At 37.6% G+C, this 12,652-nt stretch overlaps 1 protein-coding gene across 1 annotated transcript in view; it reads right to left on the minus strand.

The window, feature by feature from the left end:
* stk39.S (serine/threonine kinase 39 S homeolog) overlaps positions 1-12,652 on the minus strand; it is a 166,500-nt gene that overhangs the window by 108,379 nt on the left and 45,469 nt on the right. Inside the window, exons 5-9 of the mRNA XM_018238844.2 lie at positions 10,396-10,451; positions 7,441-7,550; positions 6,872-6,973; positions 3,974-4,107; positions 1,631-1,679 (exon numbers count right to left, since the gene is read on the minus strand). Of these exons, the coding sequence (XP_018094333.2) occupies positions 1,631-1,679; positions 3,974-4,107; positions 6,872-6,973; positions 7,441-7,550; positions 10,396-10,451 (451 nt within the window). The remainder of the gene's footprint in view (positions 1-1,630; positions 1,680-3,973; positions 4,108-6,871; positions 6,974-7,440; positions 7,551-10,395; positions 10,452-12,652) is intronic.

Genomic DNA, 12,652 nt, shown 5'->3' on the forward strand with positions numbered 1-12,652 from the left:
CATTTGGAAATACATGTTAGGAGGTGCCCATGGTGTTGCTATGCTATCTGCAGGGGAAGAGGAGGTGTATGGATTTAGGGGTATGTCTTAATATGACATGAACTTTTTTCATATATAAGTGATAAGTGATATCCCTGCAGTGAGAACGAACCATTTGTTGTTTTGGTGTGCTACCGCCATTAATGTGGGTATTGTCTTAACATTTATTGTGATAATGTGGGTGTGGTTTAAAGTGGGTGCGGTTTTAAAGGGGGAGTGGTCAATACAGGATGCCATTATCGGCCCTCCGCCATGTTGATCAGAAAAATTCTGGCTCTCTGTACCACAGAAGATGGAAAGCACTGACATAAAGCATTAATAAATAATAGTAGTGATTTCCAACCTATGGCCAACTTGCCCTATAGTTCTTAACATTTTCATGGCTGTCCTAATAAGAGATACCAAAGATGGGGGGAGACATCATTAGATGAGAATTGTAGGCGCAGGGCCAACTTTTGAATCAGCATAAATCAGCATCTATTCTCAAGAAATGTCCCCACTGTTTCTGGGGACTAATACTGACTGCATTCATTTTTACCTTTGTGAATCCAATTCCTTCCATATCACCAGCCGCTGCCAAGACCCCTCCAAAAAGCACACCCCCTACTCCAAGTTCGGACACACTACCAGCTACAATTCTGAAAGTGCTTGCAACAGAACAAGACAGTGATTGACAGCCAGAGGGAGAAGGCAATTCCTTCCCACCCACCCTACAAATAGTGTGTCTCATATACAGTACGCTCACCATCCCTGTAACTTAAACGTCCTAGTGAACCCTGAACTGAGTATTCTTGTTGGAGCCCAGGGTGAATTTTCCACAATCCATTTTTTTTACTACATTTTTTTTTAGTAAAAATATTTTTTACTGATTTATTTTTTATAATTTTTTTCATCTTTTTAATCATATTGTTATTGTGTGGATTTGTGAATCTGCAGAGTGTTGGGCCTTGGTGTGGGTTTCTTCTTACCTCACTGATTGGTAGCACTGATTAGAAAGCTAATTTTTAAAGGAATTGTTCAGTGTAAAAATAAAAACTGGGTAAATAGATAGGCTGTGCACAAAAAAAAATGTTTCTAATATTGTTAGTTAGCTAAAAATGTAATGTATAAAGGCTGGAGTGATTTTATGTATAACAAGTCAGTCAGAAACTACTTCCTGCTTTTCAGCTCTCTTGGTTTACACTGACTGGTTGCCCTGGTTACCAGGCAGTAACCAATCAGAGACTTGAGGGGGGGCTACATGGGTCATATCTGTTGCTTTTGAATCTGAGCTGAATGCTGAGGATCAATTACAAACTCACTGAACAGAAATGTACCATGTGGCCCCCCTTCAAGTCGCTGACTAACTCAGAGTTATAGAGCTGAAAAGCAGGAAGTTGGATTCTGGCTGTTTTATTAGACATCTGTTCACTCCAGCCTTTATATATTACATTTTTGGCTAACTAACTATATTAGAAACATTTTTTATTTTGCACAGACTATCTATTTACACAGTTTTTATTTTCACACTGAACTATTCCTTTAAGCTAATATTAGAATTCAACAAATGAAAGGCATATTCTTAGACATATATATATTTTGGCTACATTACCTTAGCTTTTTGGAAAAATTTACATTTTAACAGTTCAGCTGCTGTCGGCCTGTGGAAGAAAAACAATTGTTCATTTAAAGCATTTCTGTAACTTTAAAGCATCTTTCTACTCTGTAATATGAGAAATAAAATAAACCTCTATTTACATGTTAAGCATCTGCCTTGTTTATTTGCCTTTTGCCAACCTTGTTATAAGTGATAAATATGTCCCTGGCACACATTCGGCTGCTTGCTTTACCCATGAGATCAATGAGTGTGCATGGCATGAGGGCTAAGTGTGCCTCTGTGCCTTCTGTTGTTCTGTTATCTGCTGCCCTTCATGGGCCAATGCCTTGAGAGGATTAATCCATGAAATGTACATTACTATGCAAATGCGGAATCTGCCATTATTCTCCCGCCCTGGCACCTTCTTCTTTAGACTAGAAGGACACTGTAGCAAGTGATCAAAGGCAGCAGGTTTTACTACAGTAAATATCTATGGAGTTGGAAGAATAAAACATTATGCATTGCATGTATTGGTTCAGGGGCAAGGGTGGAAGGCGGCTGTTTAACATGCACAGTTTGTTACCCACAAATCTGATTTATAAACTGAGCGTAGTGATATCCAATGTGCCATATTTGACCTCAATCCATTCTGTAACCTCTGCGTATTACAGATAAATTATACATTACATTATGTGCATGGGAATTTGTAAGTACTGCACATTTCCAGGACGGGTATATATATATATATATATATATATATATATATATATATATATATATATATATATATATATATATATATATATATATATATATATATATAAATTTTCGAAGCAGACAGCACCTCATGTCAGGTAAGCCATTTTGTGGCTGCCCCTGTGCACGGAAAAAATGAGTGTATAATTCAATCAAGAAAAACCAGCACCAAGGGACTTTAAGTATGCAAAAAAGTTGTATTTAAAACATATGTATCACCGACATTTCGGTCCCCAACAGGGACCGAAACGTCGGTGATACATATGTTTTAAATATGACATGAACTTTTTTCATTTATAAGTGATAAGTGATATAACGAACCATTTGTTGTTTTGGTGTGCTATCCCCATAATAAACGCCCTCTCTGTCCTTCCTAAAACTAGCCCAGCTCATTGTGCATTATTGAAAGAGATGTCAACTCCCCAAATAAATAAATGTAAAAGTGCTTACACTGCACTTCTGAGAATGTTTGTCATTTACATGAATAACTTTTGTCTCATTTTCAAGATATTAGCTAGTTTCTGCAAATAAAACAGCAGTGCCACCTGCTGATCATTTCAGCTGACTTGGTACAGTTGGTAAAAAAATTGAGTCAAAAAAGTTGCTCTGTTCAGTAGAATTAAATTACCAAGCAAAAAAGTGATTTGCCTTTAATCTGGTCAACATCACAAAACTATTTTTTCACTAAATAGATTTTTTACTGTATGCAATAGGTGGATATGACCAGCAGGTGGCACTGGGTTTTTTTCAATTTCATTATATAAGGGGTGTAAAATGTTGAAAACTAGAAAACAATTGTAGATTTATTTTTTAGATGAGTAGTTTTACATTTTACAGTATAGAAGAAAAGTAGACCAATACCATCAACTATCATTACTTATTCTATTAATGTATACCTTAACTCATCAAGCAATACTTCTCTAAACACCACTGTACAAATATAAATATTTATAAAAGGTGCTCAGCAATCATTAAAATATTTACATTTACACTATGGACCAGAATAGTAGCACAACTACAACTATGATTTCAAAAAGTCGTAAATTGACTCCTAACGTTCCAGTGCTCTAAATCAAATCTTTCCACATACAGAGCCACTGGGAATAAATATTTGCACTCCTTATGAATTGCAGGGCCCAGCTGTTACTGAAATGCATGCCAGTTATTCCTGAGCCTGTGACAAGTCTGTTTGGCCTGGCACCTGATTTACCATTGGGTAAAAATGTTTCACTGAACAATATTGCTTTAATAATACAACCAGAGAACCTTAATCTTCATAATGTGATACATTATTATTATTCTTAGATTTGCAGTTCAGCAGCTGAGTAAAGTTTGGTTGAATAGTACAGCACAGCAGGGTTTACTAACCCTTAAAAGGAAAAGTTCCTGTAATGAATATCCTTATGGTTCTGCTTTTCTACAGTTTCCCAGTAATAAATACGGCTCTGCTGACTTTGGCTTGATCCCCTTGTTATGGAGAAGTATTGAGTTTTACTGCCACTGAATACCTGAATGCAGTCAGTGTTCACAGTTATTGCAATTCAGAACATTGTTGTTAGTGTCAGAAGAACAATTCACCAGCAGGGAACTGGCATCACTTACCTCTTTGATGGATCTTTTTGGAGACACAATGAAATTAGCTTCCTAAAGGATTTCCCATATTTCCTCATCATCTCTTTGTCTTCTACTCCTGTCTCTAGGGTGGGAGGATCATTCTGCAGGGTCAACATTAAGACCTAGAGAAATAAACAGACTCATGAAACTATGGAGATGTTCATGAAAAGTCTGCAATTATTATTTTCAAAAAGCCAGGTGTACTGTATTTATTGAAATTAAAGGGCAATAATAACTCTGATGAGAAAATGGTAAGTAAAACTTCGTCTGGGTTTAAAACACATCACCAGCTCCCTGGTAGCAGAATAAATAATATATACAGTAGTTGCGTTTATACAGTTGTTATAGTTGCTTGAGTTGTGATAGTTGTTTGAATAAAACATTAAAAGCAAATTCATAATGTTCAAATGGATAAGCCTACATATATTGTTGTGTAATTGAAAGACTAAATGTTTCCTGTCCTGGTGATGTCACAGGAGAAGGTAAATGGGCATGCCATGGGAGGGTCCAAGAGCTGTAGTTTGCAGAGAGCAGGAGGTAAGGGCTTTAAAGTTTTGATCAGGAATCGGTAAGGGAGGGGAGGGATGCAAAGTTATAATACATTTACTGGCAAGTACATTGCAGGTCTATTTGAAATAAAGGCCCAGGCTGGTGAATTAGGCTGCCAAATACCAGCCAGGTGACAACCCTAGTTATGGGTTCAGACAATGATTCATGTGCTCCATGGCTAAAAGATACGTTGTTGCTCGTTTGTCCACCAGAGGGCACCATTTAACATTTTTCTATATCTAAAATATGACTATGAAGATTCTCATTGATCCAGGTCATGGTATATCTAGTATAAGTAATTCTAGAGTAACTGTACTTGAGGAGTAATCATTAAAGACATCTCACTACTCATCTGAGCAGCTTCTGGAGTTGAATGGAGTTGAGTATTTCTAGAGTAGAATGTTTATGCTACAGCTTCCTGGTCATCTTCAAACTCTGCCCTACCACCTTAGAGCCTTTCTCGCTGGCCTTAATAATAGTGTACTGGTGTGCCATTGGGCCTTTACCAGTTAAGACAATGAAAGGCAGCATGTTTTACAAGATCAAAGACAACAGGGGCCATTTACTTTGCCCCTCAATGCTAGTATAAGAGCAATAAGGGGTGCAATTGTTCACCTTGGTGCTCAAAAAAAGAACACATGCATCCAGGTTCTGGCTCCGCTCTATATCTCATGCTTGACAAAAAAAAATCCAGTGCAGTGCCAGCCAGGGCTTACCACCTGACAACACATAAATTAGAGGATGGGTAGGGGGCAAAAGCAGCAAACTTCAATAAACATGGCGGCCAGCACCTAGTTTTTTTTTTTGTTGTCAAAAATTTTTTTTTGAAGATCTCATTTTCCGCACTCTGTAAATTACTTCATATAATCAATTAATCAAAATAATTCATTAATCCTCAGAGAGCCCAAAAATAAATAAGTTAATTAATTGAGGTTTTTATTCCAAATACAAAAACAGTAAAATTGCTATGCACAGATCAATTTAATAAATACAATTAATTATAAAAACATCCATATGTATATAACCATTTCATGTTTGCACCTTATTTTTTTAAAAAAAAATAATTTAACTGCTAATCAATGATTATGCAGATAATGAGGCTTAGAGGACACAATTGAAAACGCTTAATCTAGAACGACATTCCTTATTTTGCAATTTGAATAATGTCCGTGGTATTAAAATTGTGAAAGTCACAATGTAGCGCTTATTAGCTGTTGAAACATTGTATGCAGGGCATGTTCACTTAATTTGCTAAAGAAACAATGTAGCAAAGTGTAGAAAAATGTGTAGAAAAATGTTCAGGGCACTTTTCCAGCCGCAGACACGAAGAGCTGCGCCCCCCACAACCACTGCACCGAATCTCCGGACCGATCAGCAGTGCGACCCGCTCACATGAAACTCAGGTAATATAAGGTTACCTGTTAGTCGGCTACACGCCAAGTATACGTTACCACCTTAACGGTGTAGTCTCTGTGGCGGTTGCATTGCTCGCAAAGAATAAAAACCTCAATTAATTAACTTGTTCATTTTTGGGCTCTCTAAGGATTAATAAATTATTTTGATTAATTGATTATATGAAGTAATTTACAGAGTGCGGAAAATGAGATCTTCAAAAAAATGTTAACGTTGTATCCAATTATATCTATCTCACGCACCGCAGTACAAGGCTTAGTAAACTTCAATAACTTTAAATAGTAGTGTGCGCTGCCGATTTATATATAACACTACACATGATAAATGACTCCTAGGGGTATATTTATCAAAGAGTGAAGTTAGAGATTGCCACAGTCCTTTATAGTGAAATGCCGCCACGTTCCACTCAATTCTATGGGTTTTTTAACAGAGAATTTATTAATGGGTGAAAGTGAAAGTTCTCCCTTTGATAATCACGCCTTTCAAAATCCCATGAATGGAGAGTGGTGGAATTTCACTCTAGAGGACTGTGACGATCTCTAACTTCACTCTTTGATAAATATACCCCCTAGTGTCTTACTGCAATTACTGTACATCCCATAGCAAATTAGCATAAAACAGAAACAAAATCGACTTTAATAACCAATGTTGTCCTTATGTTAGCACAGTAAGACAAAGATTTGATGGTCAATAATTTTAACTGAGCAGTCAGACAACACTGATTTTAATTTTTTTCAACTTTAACCAAAATAACTGTCTATGCCCCCATATCCAACTTGCATCTGGATTAACTGTTCAGATGGATTTTAGTGCACTGTACTGGTGCTAACCTGTGCCAAGAGCTAACACCCCACTGAAAATACATGTGTTTGACTGCATATTAATAGATCAGCTCCGAAATCCCAGAGTTCGTAATGCTCTTACCTTCATAGGAGGATACTTGTGATATGGAGCAGAACCCGTAGCTAATTCAATGGCAGTTATTCCAAAACTCCACATATCAGCCTTAAAGTCATAGCCTCTCACCTACAAGAAAAAGTTACTGACTATCAAAGACCTTTGAATTGACAGAGCAAAGGGGGAGAGTAAACTTATGTCTATCTATTTTATCTATTCTAGTCTATTACTGTATCTAACTCTGTTGCTATTGGCTTAAATCGCACATGGACATTATACTAACAACAACTAGAATAAAGAAATATACTGATTTTTGGGAAGGGGGGACTGGTTGTTCCTTCTTTTATAAATATGGATCGATATATCCATAGGTGTTACAGATTGCATCAGGGGATCTTATCTGAATCAGTAAAATAACTTGGAATAAACCTTGAAAACTATATTTTTGTTATTTTCCACAGCATTAAGCCCTCTTGAATAAAATCTAAAATTATAATCTAAATAAAATTAGTGATATGGCAAACGTGTATATTTATTCCTTTTTGAATCATGGTTCCCTACAGGTAAGAATAAATTGAATCAAAAATTAATATTACCTGTTCCATCACTTCAGGTGCCATCCAGCACGGAGTTCCCACAAACGTTTTCCTTACTTTATTCCTGGTGACGTCCCCTCCTGTTGCTAAAAATGAACTTACTCCAAAATCTGAAAAACAAATGAAAAAAACATTGCAAATTGAAGATTCTTCAGGTTTTATAATGCTTGTGAGTGTTTGTGCGTTGTAGTGGGCCTGTGCAATTGTATATGCAAGTAAGAGACAGGCAGGCCCTTTAGATTGTAAGCTCTTGTGAGCATAGCCTGCAGATCCTTACTTTTTTTTTTTAAATGTTTTTATTTGCACCATGGTTCAATACATATACAGCAAAGCTAACATGTTGTAACAGTTGTAAATAACTAAAAATAAAACTTTGCCATTTAAGACTGGTTCTGGTCTACATACTTTCATCGACCGTCCCCAATCACAGAAAACATAACGTGTTTAATTTTCAATATAAGACAGAGTATTTTATAAGGCAAGATTTACACAATTGGGTATCTCTTTCCCTCTGTCCCCCCAAATTCTCACATTATCCAATTCAGTTCTCTTGCAAAATCTGCAGTCTCTTTATCTAAAGGTGCCCATACATGGAGAGATCCGCTCGTTTGGCGATGTCGCCAAACGAGCGGATATCCCACCGATATGCCCACCTTGAGGTGGGCAATATCGGCTGATCCGATCGTGGGCCCTAGGGCCCAAAGATCGGATCCTAACAATGCCCAAACGGGCGGTCGGATTGCGGGACCGCATCAACGAATAGATGCGGCCGCGATCCGACGGGATTTTCTGTCCCATCCGATCAAGATCTGGCTGACATTCGGCCAGATCTCGATCGGTGAAGCCTGTCGTGGGGCCCCATACACGGGACAATAAGCTGCCGACACGGTCTGTCGGCAGCTTTTATCGGCCCGTGTATGGCCAACTTAACTCCCAGTTGATATTATCTGCCTACCTGACAGTTCCTCTGACATATACCATGAAGTAAATCTAAATACTGAAGCTATTTCTTGCTGTCTTTGAAGGGACAGTGTGTGAACATATCTTATCCAGGTGTTGAAGAAATTTGCTACCTGGCGTTCCTTATTAAGGGTAGCTTCTAGCCAGTCCATATGGTATTGAGTTTTAACTTCACTAAATTCAACGTTGGAGGTATATTTGAAGTCCAGCAGTTCAATTTAGCCTTTCCGCTGACTGCTAAAACAATCCCTGACAGTTTCCTTTCAGCTTTCAAAATGTTTGTCCTATTACCAAATATTGCCCATGTTGATGTGGGCGATATATTGATTAGTAGACTAATTTTAAAATTATGGGTTGCCGCATTTTGGGCAGCAGTCTGAATCTGACCAGCCTACTTATTTTCTGAGTTCTGGGGAGAAATACCTCCTGTGCAATATTTTAAGGAACATTTTCTGGAATTGATTGGAGCAAAGAAGTACTAGCGATATAACATTGTATAAAAAGAACAGAGGCGCCAAAAGAATAAAAGGATATAAACGAGTTTAAAAACCAAAACTTGGTAATCACTCTGATTACCAAGTTTTGGTTTTTAAACTCGTTTATATCCTTTTATTCTTTTGGCGCCTCTGTTCTTTTTATACAATACTAAGTCCACCCTGGGTGGAGGGTTGATACCCTTTTTCTATCTACAGAGAGCGACTTCTTAATCCTGAGTGGGGTCAGGACAATCTCCCCACCTGCCTTTACAGTGGTTGCCTATTGGTAACCTTGGTTTGTGAGTATATGTTATCTACTCTTATTTCATTATCCCTTACCAATACATATTACACTATTGGGGCTCTTGGTGTTCCTTTTGTTTATTAGCGATATAACATGTAAGGACAACAATTTGTCTTTTGTTAATTCTGGAATTTGGTGTGTCCACCTTCCTATTCCTCTTTCAAATTCCTTCCCTGATGACTGTATTCTCATACTTTGTATACGAGGGATATGGAGGGTTTTACTGTGTTGGAACGAAGAAGACTATCTATTGGATTATGGTTATCTTGAGTAGAGATAGTTCGAACTACCTTCTGAGCATAATTTCTGGCTTGCAGGTCCTACTTTTATTCTGTAAAACTGGGTACATTGATGTCTACGTCCCCCATACCAATGTGCCCCTGTCCCGTTCCTCTAGATCAGGGGTCCCCAACCTTTTTTACCCATGAGCCACATTCAATTGTAAAAGAGTTGGAAAACAACAAAAGCATGAAAAAAAGTTTCTGTGGGGAAAAATAAGGACTGTGATTGGCTATTCGGTAGCCCCTAGCAGTCTCAAGGAGGCTCTGTTTGGTAGTACACATGGTTTAATGGAACCAAACATTGCCTCCATGCCAGGAATTCAAAAATAAGCACGTGCTTGAGGCCGCTGGGAGCATCATCCAAGGGGTTGGTCAGCAACATGTTGCTCACAAACCACTGGTTGGGGATCACAGCTCTAGACCATGCCTTGCTCCAATTATACCATACCCTGTTCCACACAGACCATAAACCCCTGCTCTGGCTATGGGTTAGTTGACATAGGAGGGTTGTCAGCATCGGCTCTGATGGTAGAAACAGTTTTTCTGGTGAAAGTTAATACTGTGTCCCTTTAGACATTTAGCATGTGATAAAGAGAACAATATTCAAAAGGAAAATATATCTAAACACATCAAGGGTTAAACATTTTCAAAATAAGTTATTGCTGATGCTCTGTGTAATGCAAACAAAGTGTTCCTATTTAAACTGAATAATGTGCATGAAAAATACATTAAATAATGTAATCAATATTTCAGGGCACATTTAGAATTGTCTCAGTCCAAAAGCATCTTCATGCTTTCTCAATCCAAAAGCATAGCTCTAGTTTCCCTTTAACCTCTCAGGATGCAATACTCGCAGTCAAAATACATAAACTGTATGTAAAGAAAACCAGGAAATTAATATAAAGACAACATGAACTGCATTAAATGAAATTACCTGCTATCTGCACTGATCCATCTTCTCCCAATAGGATATTACCAGCTTTTAAGTCCCTGCAATAAAAAGATAAATTCAGCTACATTTAAACCAAGCTCTTGCTGGAAAAGGGAAGAACTGGTTTCTGAACCACAAATACATAATGAGTCATTTATTTATTCGAGAATTGGCTTAATACGTACAAGCATTTTTGGCTATTGTTGGTTTTTTTTTATGTTTAATGTGGACACACATTGATTGTACAATGCTGCCGAATATGTTGGCATTTTATAAATACATGCTACTAATAATACTACAACAATTAAAGGGAAAGTGAACCTTAAAGCCAAGCTTCACTAAGCAGTTTGTCCTAATAGTTTGTGATCTTTAAATTGTCCGAGTAAAAGGGATGTTTTCCCTCATTACAAATAATTTTAATACAAATTAAAATTACTCAGAGTAAGCATTTTTTGCAATTGAAATCTTTTTAAAATTTTTTTCTTCAAGCTATTGCAAACATAATGAATTTGGAAGCAACAGCACCACCTGCTGTTCATTTTGGCCTATTGGACATAGCACATAGCAAACTGAGTAAGTCTGAAAAGTAAAAGTACTTTGTACGCTGTGTCTGTGTGGGACATTGTGCAAATAGCTGCAGGTCTCTGCTCTTTGTTTTGGATGATGTTGTTGGACTACAGCTCCCAGCATGCTTCAAGCCTTGATAATTATGCTGGCAATTGTATTCCAGTAACATTTGGATGGGGAAACATTGCAATCTAAGGTTTATGACCTCTTCAAAAAGTGCTGTCCAGGGTGCTGAACTGCGCAGGCTACACAGTTAAAAATTATAAAATAAGAACCATTTCATGAAGAATAAAAGCAGATGTACTGTATATTATAGGACACATTTAGCAATCAATCACACAATTCACACAAGGCCGCTTTTAACTTCCACTATACCCTGTGCAGTTAACATTCATATAGGATCAAGTCTCAAGCCTAATGAAATTCCAGAAAATACACTGAGGGACTGTCCAGTATCCAACCACTTACAGGAATGTAAATTATTTTGTGTTTGCTAAAGAGAGGGAAAAAAGACTATATTCATGTAATGCTCAGAAAAAGCCTAAATGGAACTTATTACATATTTTACTAAAATTTCATGAAAGGTTGGGGGAGGGAAACATAACTGCAGGTTCCAACCAGTGAGAGAGCAAAAGACCTTCTACTGAGCCACATACAGGAGGAATATAACAGTAGTACAATAAAATTGCAGTAGCAAGTTAGCAGTTACTTTTCTCTCTAAACTATGATAGTGCCATTAAGTAACTGATATAACTTGACCTGCTTTGGTTTTTTTATTAATTTGCTGTTAATTTCTTGTGGGTCACAGGATTCAGCAGTGATCTGTTTGCTATAAAAAAAGCAGCCTTACTAGCCATAAGAAGGTTGGACCATATGTTATATGTGCTGTATTTACATTATTACCAGGGCCTATGCCAAGGGCAGCAGCTTTAGGATGGAAAAAAGAAAGCGTTTTAAGAGAAGCCCAGGAATTCAGCTCATGACATTTCCTGGAATTATGGTATAATTGGCAGCAACATGAAGGCTCCAAAACAGCACACATCTTTGCTTTATTATTATTATTATTATTAGGGCTGCAAATGTAACACAAGTTTCATACAGGACCAGTCTGGCTGGTAGTTACAGTCTTGCTTTAATGAATTGTTTATTCTCTGCCTTACTAAACTGCCCTTTATTACTTAGTGCATGTTTATTTTTCATTCTCCTTGACTGGAGACAAGTGTATCTGGCACCGGAATTTGGAGAAGCACAGAATATGAGGAAAGCAACTGACACCCTGATTCCTGCAACTGGGATGGTGCCAACAGGATGCCACGATTAGACCTGGAGCCAGCACCTTCACAAACCTACTGATGAGAAAGGATCCTTGTGCAAAGAGAGAGAAGGAAGGATCACTTGCACTTTTTATATAATATAATGAACTGGAGGTACTGTTTCTATTTTTGCAGATGATACTAAACTGTGCAGAACTATAGGTTCCATGCAGGATGCTGCCACTTTGCAGAGTGATTTGTGTAAGTTGGAAAACTGGGCAGCAAACTGGAAAATTAGGTTCAATGTTGATAAATGCAAGGTTATGCACTTTGGCAAAAATAATATAAATGCAAGTTATACACTAAATGGCAGTGTATTGGGAGTTCCAAAGAAAATTCACTGGCACACAGGTACAGCTAGCAGAGTAAACCCTTGCTAA

This window comes from Xenopus laevis, chromosome 9_10S, assembly GCF_017654675.1.
Source record: "Xenopus laevis strain J_2021 chromosome 9_10S, Xenopus_laevis_v10.1, whole genome shotgun sequence".
Lineage (NCBI taxonomy): Eukaryota > Metazoa > Chordata > Amphibia > Anura > Pipidae > Xenopus > Xenopus laevis.